Here is a 12944-nt window from a genome sequence, read left to right as displayed (position 1 = left end):
TATACTCTCCTCTTTCATCTTCATCAAGAACTTCTTAACTCCTCTTCACTTTCTGCCATCTGAGTGGTATCATCTGCACATCTGAGATTGCTGATATTTTCCCCAGCAATCTTAATTCCAGCTTTTGATTCATCCAGACTGGCATTTCACTAATAATATGCTCTGCATATAAATAAATAAATAAATAAATGTTGCTAACATTGCTATTTAAAATTTATTATTTTGTTATTTATTATTATTTTAAAATTAATACATAAATAACACAGAGCCTCATTTGGTTCTCACAATTGCTTCTTGGTCCTCATACAAATTCCTCAGGAGAATCATCTAGTACTTTCATCTCTTTGAGAACTAACCACATTTTGTTATGATCCACACATTCTGAGGCTTTAGTTTAACCAATAAAGCAGAAGTGGGATTTTCTTTCTTTCTGGAACTCATTTGATTTTTCCATAATCTGGTAAATATTAGCAATTTGATCTCTAGTTCCTTTGTCTCTTTGAAAAGATGAACATGGACTCTATAACAAATATACTAATCTATTAGATATGTCAAAGCTTCCCTTCTTCATAGTTGAACTGGACAATGAAGTAACACAACCTTCGCACAAGCTGTCTTCCATGCATGGAGTATTTTACATTATCTACAATTTACTAATACCAACACCTTTGAAAATCTCCATTTCCATTCAAAGTTCAGCTCAAAAAGTACCTTCAACACAAGCTTTTTCTGATTTTTCAACTAGTACTCTTCCCCCTAAAACATTTTGTATTTATCTATGTATACTTTATTTCCCCCAATAAAATATAGGCTCCTTGAGGGCAAGGACTGTTTCATGTTTATTTTTTATCCCCACCATCTCAAATAGTACATAATCAGTACTCACTAAATTGAATTGAATTTCTTTTCATGCCCAGGTTATATTTGTAATACTCCCTCAATGTTACTTCTTCAACTTGTATTTGGGGGGTTGAGTCTCCAGAAGGTAACTGATGCCTTAGGTTCGAAGGCTATTCTATGGGTAGAATATATTCTATATATAATTCACAATATATATTTACTATATTCTCTAATTCACTATAATTGACAAGCTCCTATCAATATACTTTCCATAAATACTCAACTAGTAGGCTAAATTAGCTTTTAGAAAAGGCATTTACTAAAGTGATATAGTAAAAACATCTGTGTTGAAGTCTTTTATATCCTTTATTGAATGCTAGTCATTAGTAGAAAATGCTGCACATTCACTTTATGCTTTCTATTGCTCTTTGGGTCACCTAAGCTTTTGCTTCTTTTAGAATTATGGTATTCCGTGATTTAAAATTACATAATATCAGGGTTTTTTTCGTCTCTCAGATAATATTATTACTGCCACCACCCTCCCAAAGTAATGTAGAAATCATCAATCACTATTGATTTATATGCCTACTTTAAAATTTGTACAATGCTTAACATAAAGTAGGTGCTATTATTATTTCAACTTTAAGCATGATAAAAACTGAACTTGAGAGAAAGGTTAGATCACTTATTCAGATCTCATAGCTAGTTTCTTAGCAAAATATAAACTCAGTCTTTCTGACTTCAAGTCTAGCATTCTAGCTATTGTACCACTTAGTTGGATCTTGATTATCTTTGAAAACTCAACTCAGATGTCACCTCCTACATGAAGACATTTTTTAGGGTTGCTATAAATTTGTAAGGCCTCTTCCTTAGTGGACTTTATATAGCACTTTGTTCACCACCTAACACACTTATTTGGTAATCCTGCATATTATTTCCAACAATATTTGTGTTTTGTTTTCCTCATTGGGCTTTGTTTCATGAGGGCAACAAATACCAAAAAAATCAATTCCCCTATTGGCATTCATGTTTATAGAAGTACATATTTGGCAAATTTCTATGAAAGTGCATATAGATTATAGAAAAAATTAAGGTAGTTTCTGTGGTTCCTGTGAATAAATTAGGATGTAGTAGAGACAGGATGACAAAGTAGCAGGAAGAGATACAGTCAAGTTCTCCAAACAAAAACCGAGAGTTATTATAGCCATTATCAGACACAGGACTCAAATCCAAATCGTTCTGATTTTGCTGTTAATTCTTTAGTCATTTTGCTATGTTTTTAAATATCTTATGAATATAAATATAAAACTTGGGATGTAATCTGCTATAAGTTCCTCTGACTACATGACCAGCTGGTTTTTTTTGGGTTTTTTTTTGGGGGGGGTGTTATGTGTGTCCATGATAAGTCTTTTACATCCTTTATAGCATAGTAATCATTGACGGCAAATGCTTTCCATTCATCCTGTGCTTTTAAATAACCTCCAACAAAGATTTAGAAAATGTTTCAGACCAAGTCCTGGCCAAGAAATCTAAGAAAAAAATTATAGTCATATTTCTAGCACAAATCAATAAAGAGAGAAGGCATGTGAATTTGGAAGACAAGATGTGACAAGTGCCATGAGGAACATTCGAGTAGACAGGAAATAAAAGAAGACTGAAGTTGTGCACCAGGGAAAGAAGAGATCCAAGATCCATACAGGGGAACCCTATTTTTGTGTAGGCTGTAGGATGGGGTACAGCTGGCAGCTCTGTAAATTTCCAGGTCACAATTGCAAGGCAGATTGAGATGGGGACATATGCATAGGGGTGGTCCAGGGTGAGGAAGGCTACAGGTGCTAAACTGTGTAGGGAGTAAAGAACAAGTTCAGAAAAAAATAGTATTTTCTGCGACTCTGACCCCAGGACCTGAGTAGTGTCTCAGTTTCAATCTCCTGTCTGTTGTGAAACCTGTAACAATAATCAGGGCAGTTTATTTCAGATCAAAGAAGAGGTTGCAATAGTCACAGTAAACCTGGTTACTAATGTTTGAGTCCAACAGCAGTCTTCAGTTAACTTCCAAAGAAGGGCAAGCCAATAGGATGTTATGCAGACTCAAACCCACATAAGGAACTTGCCAAGTTTAAACTTTGCCCTGGATCAGAACACTTTGTAAGCATCACAAATGTATAGGTCCCCAGCCTGAGAGCCTAGAGTAAATACTACACTTAATATCCCCAAGAAAGCAGCAAAAGTATACAAGGGGACAAAATTTTGACCCAGATCCAGCAGTGTTCAGACTCTGGTCTTAATATAAAATGCAAAATCAGGAAGAAGATTGGACGAATGAGCAAAAAAAAAAAAAAATCCACCATAAAGAACTTTTCTGGTGATAGGAACAATCAATAATCAGCTCCAGAAGAAGAAAGTGATACCAAAACATCTATAAAGAAAACCTTAAAGAAAAACATAACTTGGCACAAATTCAATCTGAATTTCTAGAAGAGATGAAGCAAGAATTTTTTTCCATTTAAAAATATTTTTATAAATGAAAAAGTTTAGAGGAGAAAAATGGAAAAGAAATTAGGGGTTTTGTAGAAAGAATTAGGCAATTAACAGTCTGGCAGAAGAGGTACAAAACCTTGCCCAAGCTACAAACTCTCTGAAAATTATTAGAGAACAAATAAAAGATAATAACTTCATGTGACAACAAGAAATGTTAAGAAAAACTCAAAACACTGGAAAAAATATGAGAAAGCAAAAAGTAACTCAGCAAAAACAACTGATTTGAAAAATAAAATGAGGGAAAATAATTTAAGAGTCACTGAACTACCTGAAAGCCATGACCAAAAAAGAATCTAGATACCAGATTCCATGAAAACTTCCCAGATCTCATAACCAGAGGCAAAGTAGAAATAGAAATAATCAACTGGTCAGCTCCTGATAGAAACCTCAAAACCAAATTTCCCAGGAAGATTATAGCTCAAACCCACAGCTCCAAGTCAAAGAAAAAAAAATACTGCAAGTAATAATAGAGAAAGAATTTAAGTACCAAAGAATCACAGTCAGGATCATGCATGATATAGTAGCCATCCCTATAAATGAATGGAGAGATTTTAGAATGCAATATTACAGAAGACAAAAGATATGCAGGCTTGCAACCAAAATATCTTACCCAGTAAAAGTGTCTGTAATCCTATGGAGGGGAATGAATCTTTAAAGAAATAGAAGACTTCTAAGTATTCCTAAAGAAAAGACAGAAACTTTGAAATAGAAACACATGAAGAGAAACAAAAAGCTAGACGTGAGCAAAGAATCTCAGAGAATTAAACAAGGATAAATTTTATATTCTAATATATAGAGATAATATGCATATTCCTTTATAATTATATCATCATCAGGGACCACAGAGGGAGTATAATTAGAGGTCTTGAGAATGGTTCTATTATATTGGATGGTTTAAAAAAAATAGAAACTGAAGAAAAGAAAAACACATTATGGCCAAGGGTGAGGGAGAGGAAGGATGAAGAAAATTATCTCACATGAATGAAAATTATCTACACAAAAATGGAGAAATGGGTGGGGGAGAAGACTACAGTAGGATTTAACTCTTATCTGAACTGGTTAAAGGAAGGAAGAATATACACAAAATTGTGTATACAAATACATTTTACTCAACAGGGGAAACAGGGAGAAGGTAAAGAGATGAACAAGAGGAAGTATAGAATAAGTAAGGAAGGATTTAGTCTTAAAAAAAAAAACTAAAGGAGAACAGATGTTGAAAAGAGGATTAAAATAGAAGAAAGAAAGGATAAGAATTTATTGGGTTCTGGGTGATGGAAATTGAAGAGGAGCAAATGGCCACAGATTACACTAAATCCAGACTACTCCCTCCTCTTTCATCATGTTCCTCATCTATATAAAGAACAGTTAGGAAACAAAGAGAAGAAAAAGTATAAAAGAAAAGGATAGAGAAATGTGTGTAAATAACAATTATAATCGTAAATGAAATGAATTCACTCATAAAATGGAATTAGCAGAATGGATTAGAAAATAGTATCTAACATTATGTTGTTTACCAAAAACATCAAAACAAAAAGATGCACAAAGAATTAAAATAAGGGACTGGAGCAAAATCTGTTATCTTTCAAGTAAAGTATTAAAGTAGGGGTAGTAAGACCTAAGAGTAACATCAACCCCGCCCCCACCCCAGTAATTAAAAGAAATAAACATGAATGTTACAGTTAACTGAAAACTATCATAGATAAAAAATATCAGTACTAAACAAATTTGCACCAAAGTTGACATATCTAAATATTTAATGGGAAAATTAACTTAATTATAGGAAGACATAGAGAAAAATTATAATAGTGGGGAATATAAATTTATCCTTTTAGAGCTAAATAAATTTAAACAAAAAACAAAAACAAAAAAAAGTAAAGAACTTGAATAGAATTTTAGAAAATTTAGATATAGTATACCTCTGGAAATAATTGAATAGGAATAGAAAGTACACAATACTCATGTGTTTATAGCACCTTCAAAAAACACCATTAGGGCATAAAAATGTCAAAAAGAAATGCAGAACTTAAATATTAAACACATCCTTTACTTACCATAATGCAATAAAAATATATTCAACATAAGACCACTAAAGAAAAGAGTCAAAATTAATTGCAAACTAACATTTCCTAAAGAATGGTCACATCAAAGAACAAATCACAGAACAATTTAAAATTTCATTTAAGATGAAAACAATGAGACAAAATATAAAAAGTTTTGGGATTTAGCCAAAGTAGTCTTTAAGGGAAAGTTTGTATTTATATATGCTTTCATCAATAAGAGAGAAAGAGCAAATTAAATTGGGCACACCACTACCTTCCCAATTTCTATCACCTCCTCTCCCCTGTGACTGGAGGGCTGGAGGGTAGAGCACTAAATTCCTTCCAAAGCAGTCAGTTATCTGGACTTTCCAGCTTAATCTCTCCTTAGTATTTGTAGCTCTGCTTATATTGAACTCCATGGAATATGATGTCCTCACACTCCTTCTCCCTCCCCTTTTCACCTTTCTTTTGTGTATTGTCTTCCCCCATTAGATTGTAAGCTCTTTAAGGACAGATACTATCTTTCTTTTTCTTATTTGTACTGCCAGTGCTTAGTACAGAGTTAAACATATAATAGATGCTTAATATTTATCAAACTGAATAACTGGAAAAATAACCAACCTATTAAATACTCCCAGTTAAAAATCAAATAGCCTGTAGATTTTATAAAAAAACTATCCTGTTAAGATTGTAGTTTCAGTATCTTTTATCTAAATATTTAAAAACATTTGTGTAACAAACCTTGGAAATTCTAAACAATAAATGCAATGTAAGGTATTTGTTCTAACATCTAGACATGTACAGATTATTACTTCTAGTGTTCCTGGTGTTTTCCACATTTAAGTTGTTAAAAGTGTTTTCTAATTTTCTAATAATTTGGATATTATGATGAACAGTTTTACAATGTGAAACTTTAGTATTATTAACTATATTAAAATATTATTGTTTGCTTACAAACAAATAAAAGTGGGTGGAGATGGCTAATGAATGTCAACATTTGATGAACATGTTATGAGTTAAATTGAATCTATTTGTTCATAATGCAATAGTAATATGATTTTTAGAAGAACCAGTTTATTAATAGGTTACATCAAAAGCATAAACTCCATTTGTACACCAAACTCAAATCTGACAGGGAAAAAAAAGACAACTAACAATCAAGATGATTACTGAAAAATGTACTGTATTCACAATTGACAGAGACTAAACTGATTTGTTCAATAAACAGGAATGTAGTAATGGCAACAAATTTTCAAATGAAAATGAGAACACTTTTCCTCTTTTTACAATAATGAATGGATGCTATAGACTCATCTCTATAAAATATCTGACAAAATCACAGGTTCACTTAGTCTCCATCTATATAAACATACTAAGGCTTCCTTCACATTTCTAGAAAGCCTTTTCTCACCATGATACCTTTAACAATTGCTTTTGAAATGAATTCCTCATATTATTTGTAATATTCTAAAGTTATATCATCAAAAGACACTGATTAACACAAAACTACGATGCATGATGATCTTTGCATACCAGTCTCATTTTTTCAACAATTCTGAAAACTGTCACCACCATTTTTTCAAATGCATTATTGTGATCTGTCAGAATATAAGGGGTGAGTATGGGCATCCATTTCCCAAAGTCCCCAACTCCTTCTTTACTAGTCTTTAGTTACTGGTTTACCTAAAAAAAAAAGTACCATCAACACACTCCACGAGCAAGTCATTTTAGCCTAAGCCTTTTTTAAACATTCAATATTACAGAAGTTGTGATACAATTGATGAAAAAGTCAGAATTGCTGGCATTACTTTTCCTTCCCACAAAAATACATAAAAATGGACAACACATTAAATAAACATTTGTTATTAATAGTTAGAAATATTAACACCAAAAATCATGTATAAATTAGGAAATAAATGTATAAACTATTTTCCAAAGTGCTCTTTTAAATATATACACAACATTCAAGAAATTCTTAATGTAAGACATTTCAAACTGGTACAGTAGTGGCAATGTATTTTTAAAATGTCCTTTTCTCTCAAAAGCATTTTTCAGTACTTAAAAATGTACATAAGAGGCATATTTCCATGTTGGCAAGAAGCAAAATAAATTGCATCTTCTTTGCTATCTAAATCTTTAAATCTTTTCAATGGGAATTTTCAAATTAGTTGTTTAACAATTGTGATGAAGGGAAAGAAATGGCAAAACCACAAGGGATAGATCCCTTAAATTCAATTTCTTGTAACATTTTTAGCAAAAAACTATTAATTCAGCAATGCAGAATTCAAGTAACATTTAGTACAGATAATATTAGGTCAAACAAAAAGCAACCTAAAAAGGAAGAGCTTTCTAGAGTTGACTAAAGATAGAAATGGATGGAAATCTGAGGTGATGTATTCCCAGTACCAAGAAATGTTCAGATAGGTATTAGATTAACAATCTGACAAGGAAGTTGAAAATTAGATCCCAACTTTGGATGGAGATTATTCTTGGGGATCTTTTACCTTTCTGAGATTTAATGAGCATGAAAGAAATGGATAAGGTGATGGAAAGCCCTTAAAAGTAAAATGGAAGCAATAGGAATGGCAGCAAAGATGGACAATAAGTATGGCTGAAAAAATCCAAATTGGTCACACGCCAAAAGGATCTCTAAGTACTGTGAAGCAGCTATGGGCTGTAATGACTGGAAGCATAGTATAGGAGGAAGAACACCAGATTTGGAGTATCTTCCAGCTCTAAGTTATATGATACTAAATGACTAAGCGCTTATGTGTAACCTGATCTGCTAATATGATAACCCCAGAGCAAAAATGAAATAAACTCAGTAAACCACTGCCATAAGATTTATAGAGTACTTTAGTTCTCAAAGCTGGTATCTACTTGATATAAATTGTCTATACTCACAAATTACCTCAACTTATACTAAAGTTGAGTTATATATTTTGTGTATAACCTACACTGCAGAGATAACACAATGAAGAACTAGAAGTACTACTAGTGGAAAATCTAGTGTGTGTAATGAAAAGGAGTCAAGGAAGTGTGAGCTTTAAGAACTCTACTATTTTTTGCCTCCAGATCTACCAAGGATGAATGAAAGTCAGGTTGGAAAAAAGCAATCCTTTCCTTATTTCTTCATATAATTCCAAGCGATCAAATACTATTTGTTGATCAATTTTATCAACTGACGTATTTGTTGATTAGTTGGCTGAAAGGCAGTGAAGTACAATTGGAAAAACACTGGTCTGGAAGTCAAAAGACTTAACTTCTACTTCCTATTCTGCCACTAACTACATGTGTGATCTAATGCAAATCATTTCTCTTACTGGGCCCTCAGCTTCTCCATCTGTAAAATAAGAGCTAGATTAGGTAATATCAAAGGTTCCTTCTAGCTCTAAAATTCTGTGATCCCAATCCACTGTTATCTGAAGGGAAGAAAGCAAATGTATATATCTTGATATATCTATTTTTCTACTCTTGAGTTTTCAAAATATAAACTTGTAACAATAATAAAAAAGACTATCTCCACCAGAATTAATAAATATAAAAAAGATGATATTTCCTTCAGGTTATATTTTGTTCTAATCTAAAGATTGTATTTAGTTGAAGTATTTTCCCTAGTTCTTTTTATTTTCCTATTAAATAAAAATTTTATTATCCAAGTAAAGTTTGATCATACTCAAACATATATGATATTAGAAATTTATTCAAGTTTTTTCTTTAATAAAATTGTTCAAAATGAGTATTGTATTGTATTGTATATGCAGATTTCAGGATCTCTTCACTTAGAAACTAAGCTAGCTACAATTCACCATATAAATTTTCAGATTTCTACTTTTCAATATGTTCACGGTAAAATATGAATTGCCAAAAGAGGAACATTTCTTCTTTTTTTTTTTTTTTTTTTTTTTTTTTTGCCTGATTTATATTTCAATTAAGTCAAGGTTCCTGTAGGAAAAGAGGGGCAAAATAAATTTAGCCCAGAAATATAGCTTTAATTAAGAATACAAAATTTGTTTGGAGATCTGAACTACCTTGGAAGAAATAATATACAAAGAATCAACTAACTACTTGACAGGAAAATTTGGCATTAATATTTAAAAGCATCTATAAATGTAGATCTAGCACATTAAAAATTCAAATGCCAGAAATGTTTAATTAGATCAACATAGAATAAAGCAATATTAACTTCTAATGGACCAATTCCCAAAAAGTATCTCTTTTTTTCCCTTCATAACATACTCCTCAATCTATATTGTCCACTAAGACCTCTGTGGAGTCAGATTATTTTTAATAAATGATCCCTCTTTACCTTTTAATGCGAAAATGTAGACCTTGTTGGACAGACTAAACCAGAATGCGACATGGGTAATTAGTAAGCACTGGAAACTACTGTTCATAATATTTCCAGTAAATGAAACATTTCTCTTTTTCATTGTGTAGCATGAAAATTGACATACCACAAAGAATGCCTCTGCCTCTAAAGTAGTATAGTTAAGAGGCATATATTTCAGAGGCAATCATAAGCCACGGACAAGCTGCATTGCATTCAGCTAAACAGAAGTTCCTAACCTACATTAGGATGGATAGAGAAATTAGACCTAAGGTCCATTTCTATAAATACATGGATTGCAGGATATCCTAGATGTTTCCCATAACTGGGCACAAAAACTCTGATGATAAAATGACCCCTAAAGCTATTTAGAAACATCAAGAATGGGAAGAAGAAGAAAGAAAAAGAAAAAAAAAAGTTGCATTGTAGCAACATACAATACTATACACAGCACCAAATATATCAGACCATTAAAGCATTGTCTCTTTACCAGTATAGTGCACTGCTTCATCACCGGCATGAAATGAACACTGTTCACATACAGACACTGCTTTGTGCTAAGGAATAACCAACATATTACAATTAGTCAAAACCTTCTGTACACCGAGTTCCAAAGATGGACATAGTATTGAAATGAATCCAACAAAGAAGCTTGTCCCTTATTGCTGATAATTCCCGTACTGGCCCTGAAAGAGAATGTTAAATAAGATTATATTTTTGTGGTTAATAATGTTTTATTTTTGTTAATAAGGTTATATATTTTGGTTATAAGAGGGTTATATGTCTTTAATTAAGCTGGACTCCCAGATCCTGGGCATGAAGAACACCCAAGTCAGGCAAGAAATATTCTATTTGACTGAAGATAACCAAAATGAACATAATTTACATAGATCAACTATTAAAATAATCTTCCCAGAAATAATCCATTCTATAGATAGTTTAGAGGCGTGTTACCAATGAGGTTGAAATATCACCTGAAGAATGGCAGCCTAAAATATAATCACTGCAAACCTTGGAAATTATAGCCTCTTATGAAAAGATATTGAAATAAGAAAAGGCAAGAGCATACAGAGAACTCCGGTGGTGATGGAGAATAAGAATTTACCAATGTGTTCTCTGCAGGCTATAAGGGAGATGGTATCCTGGTGAGATGATTCAATTAACTGTTTAGTAGAGAAGAATAATTATCAAGCCATCACAGCTTGATGAAAATATCCCTTATGATCATTCAATTCCTATCTAGACTGTATATTCACCAAACACATTCTAATTATTAATCAGGTTTCCCAGGAATTTTATAGCTGGAGGAGGAATGTTCTGATGGGGAGGCCTGAATAGATAGCCTGTAATTTGCTTTTCTTAATCATTGGGCTGACATTCTGGTTTGGAAATCATTGTGTTATGAATTTATTTGATGTGATTCTTTTAGAGATTGATTTCCCTGGTAAAACGTGAGGAGACATTCCTCAAGCCTGGAATTCTCATGACTTTTCTGTCTTCCTTCAAATCCCACCTAAAATCCAACATCATCTAAGAAGTAGTTCCTAATCTGCCTCCATCCTAGTCTTTCCCTCCGTTGATTATCTTCAGTTGATCCTGTATTTGTCTTTTTTGCATATAATTGCTTTCATGTTGTCTTCTCCTTTAGACTATGAGCTCCCAGAAAATATGGACTGTCTTTTGCATTTTGGGGGATTTTTAACACAATATCTGGCACACAGTAGGTGCTTAATAAATGTTTACTGACTAACTGAAATAGATTTGAACTTAATAGAACACAAAGTTAAGACTGAGCCTTGAACCCTAAAACAGCTTTCTTATACTTTTTCTTATGCATCTTTTTGTTCGTTAAAATCATAATTCTTAAACACAGATTAAATTAATACTTATAGGATGTTAGACATAGATTGATTACCTTAAAATTTATTTCTTTTTATTCCTCCTCTTACTAAATTAGTTTGTGCAACTCTGATATAATTTTAGTAATAATTCTATAAAAAATTTAGAAATATAAACTCAATGTGGGTATTTTTTAATTGAATACGTATATTTATAACAAAGGTTTTGTTTTTATTTTTTTCATTTGAGAAGAAAATAAATGCTTGTTAATTTTAAAAAATGTAATTTTAAAAAGAACATAAGTTCCTTAAAGGCTGGAATTTTTATTTGGGGAGCTTCATATCCCTGGTTTCAAGCACAGATTCCCATACTAAATAGCTGGCGAATAAATATTAATTGAAGTGAATCATGTGTATTCATTTTATCCATTTTGTAACATGCAAATTATTTGCACTTTAGAATAGTTTTTCTACTATAACTAGTCTACATATTGCCAGTCAAGGGCAAATTTCTTCTTATTGCAAGAGGTTCTCAGTTTTAAATATTAAGTCACAATTCAGAGTTACAATTCATTGTTCCTTTTGGATTCCAAAACAATGATTCCATCAGAGCTACTATTGGGGTATTTGAAGAACCAAACCTACAGTTTTCAATGTCAAGGATATACGATTAGTGGCAAAAGGACACATTAGTCTATTTATCAGTTGTAGTCACTCCATTTTAAGATTTTAAAAAAGCTATCTAAAACATTGATAGGATAAATGACTTATTGTGATTCATCCCTCTAATGTTTGGACCGAGGTTTTCCTGACTTTATTTCTGGTACCTTAATGGTATGGTTATCTGGGGGTGAGAATTTCCAAAAGAGATAATTATCTTTGAAAATTTCAGAAAAACTTGCCTGTTCATAACCATAAGGCCTCTGTTGTTGGGCAGATGGTCCTGTTTGAGAAGCTCTATAGCTTCCATACTGTTGTCCCTGTCCTTGTTGGTAGCTGGAATACTGTGATGAAGCTCCTTGTGCAGGACCTGAGAAAAAGAACATGAAAGGTGAATTATTACAAAAACTTTACACCGCCACTTTATGTATAAAATATAAGTTAACTTTATCCTTGATAGAGAATATATTTAATTTTTTTAAATCCACAAATGCTGAAATCAATATTACAATTTTGGAAATTGTCTTCATCCCCATAATACCAGAAATTATTTCAAACTCTCCTGTTATTTAAGGGAATGCATATCATTAAGATCCAGATAGATAATGTACCAATATTGAAAAAAATATTTAAAGTATAAATATAAAAAAAACATTTGAGCCTATTTTTAGGTACTTAGTTTGCATTATCTAAAAC

The 12944-nt window shown here is 32.1% G+C and overlaps 1 protein-coding gene across 1 annotated transcript in view; it reads right to left on the bottom strand.

Moving 5' to 3' along the window:
• Positions 1-9297: 9297 nt before the first annotated feature.
• SS18L1 (SS18L1 subunit of BAF chromatin remodeling complex) overlaps positions 9298-12944 on the bottom strand; it is a 51579-nt gene continuing 47932 nt past the window's right edge. Inside the window, exons 10-11 of the mRNA XM_074288753.1 lie at positions 12491-12618; positions 9298-10436 (exon numbers count right to left, since the gene is read on the bottom strand). Coding sequence (XP_074144854.1) covers positions 10410-10436; positions 12491-12618 — 155 coding nt within the window. The 3' untranslated portion in view covers positions 9298-10409. The remainder of the gene's footprint in view (positions 10437-12490; positions 12619-12944) is intronic.

Source organism: Sminthopsis crassicaudata, chromosome 2, assembly GCF_048593235.1.
Source record: "Sminthopsis crassicaudata isolate SCR6 chromosome 2, ASM4859323v1, whole genome shotgun sequence".
Lineage (NCBI taxonomy): Eukaryota > Metazoa > Chordata > Mammalia > Dasyuromorphia > Dasyuridae > Sminthopsis > Sminthopsis crassicaudata.
The sequence above is the reverse complement of the archived record's forward strand: the minus strand, read 5'-3'. Positions and strand labels throughout refer to the sequence as shown.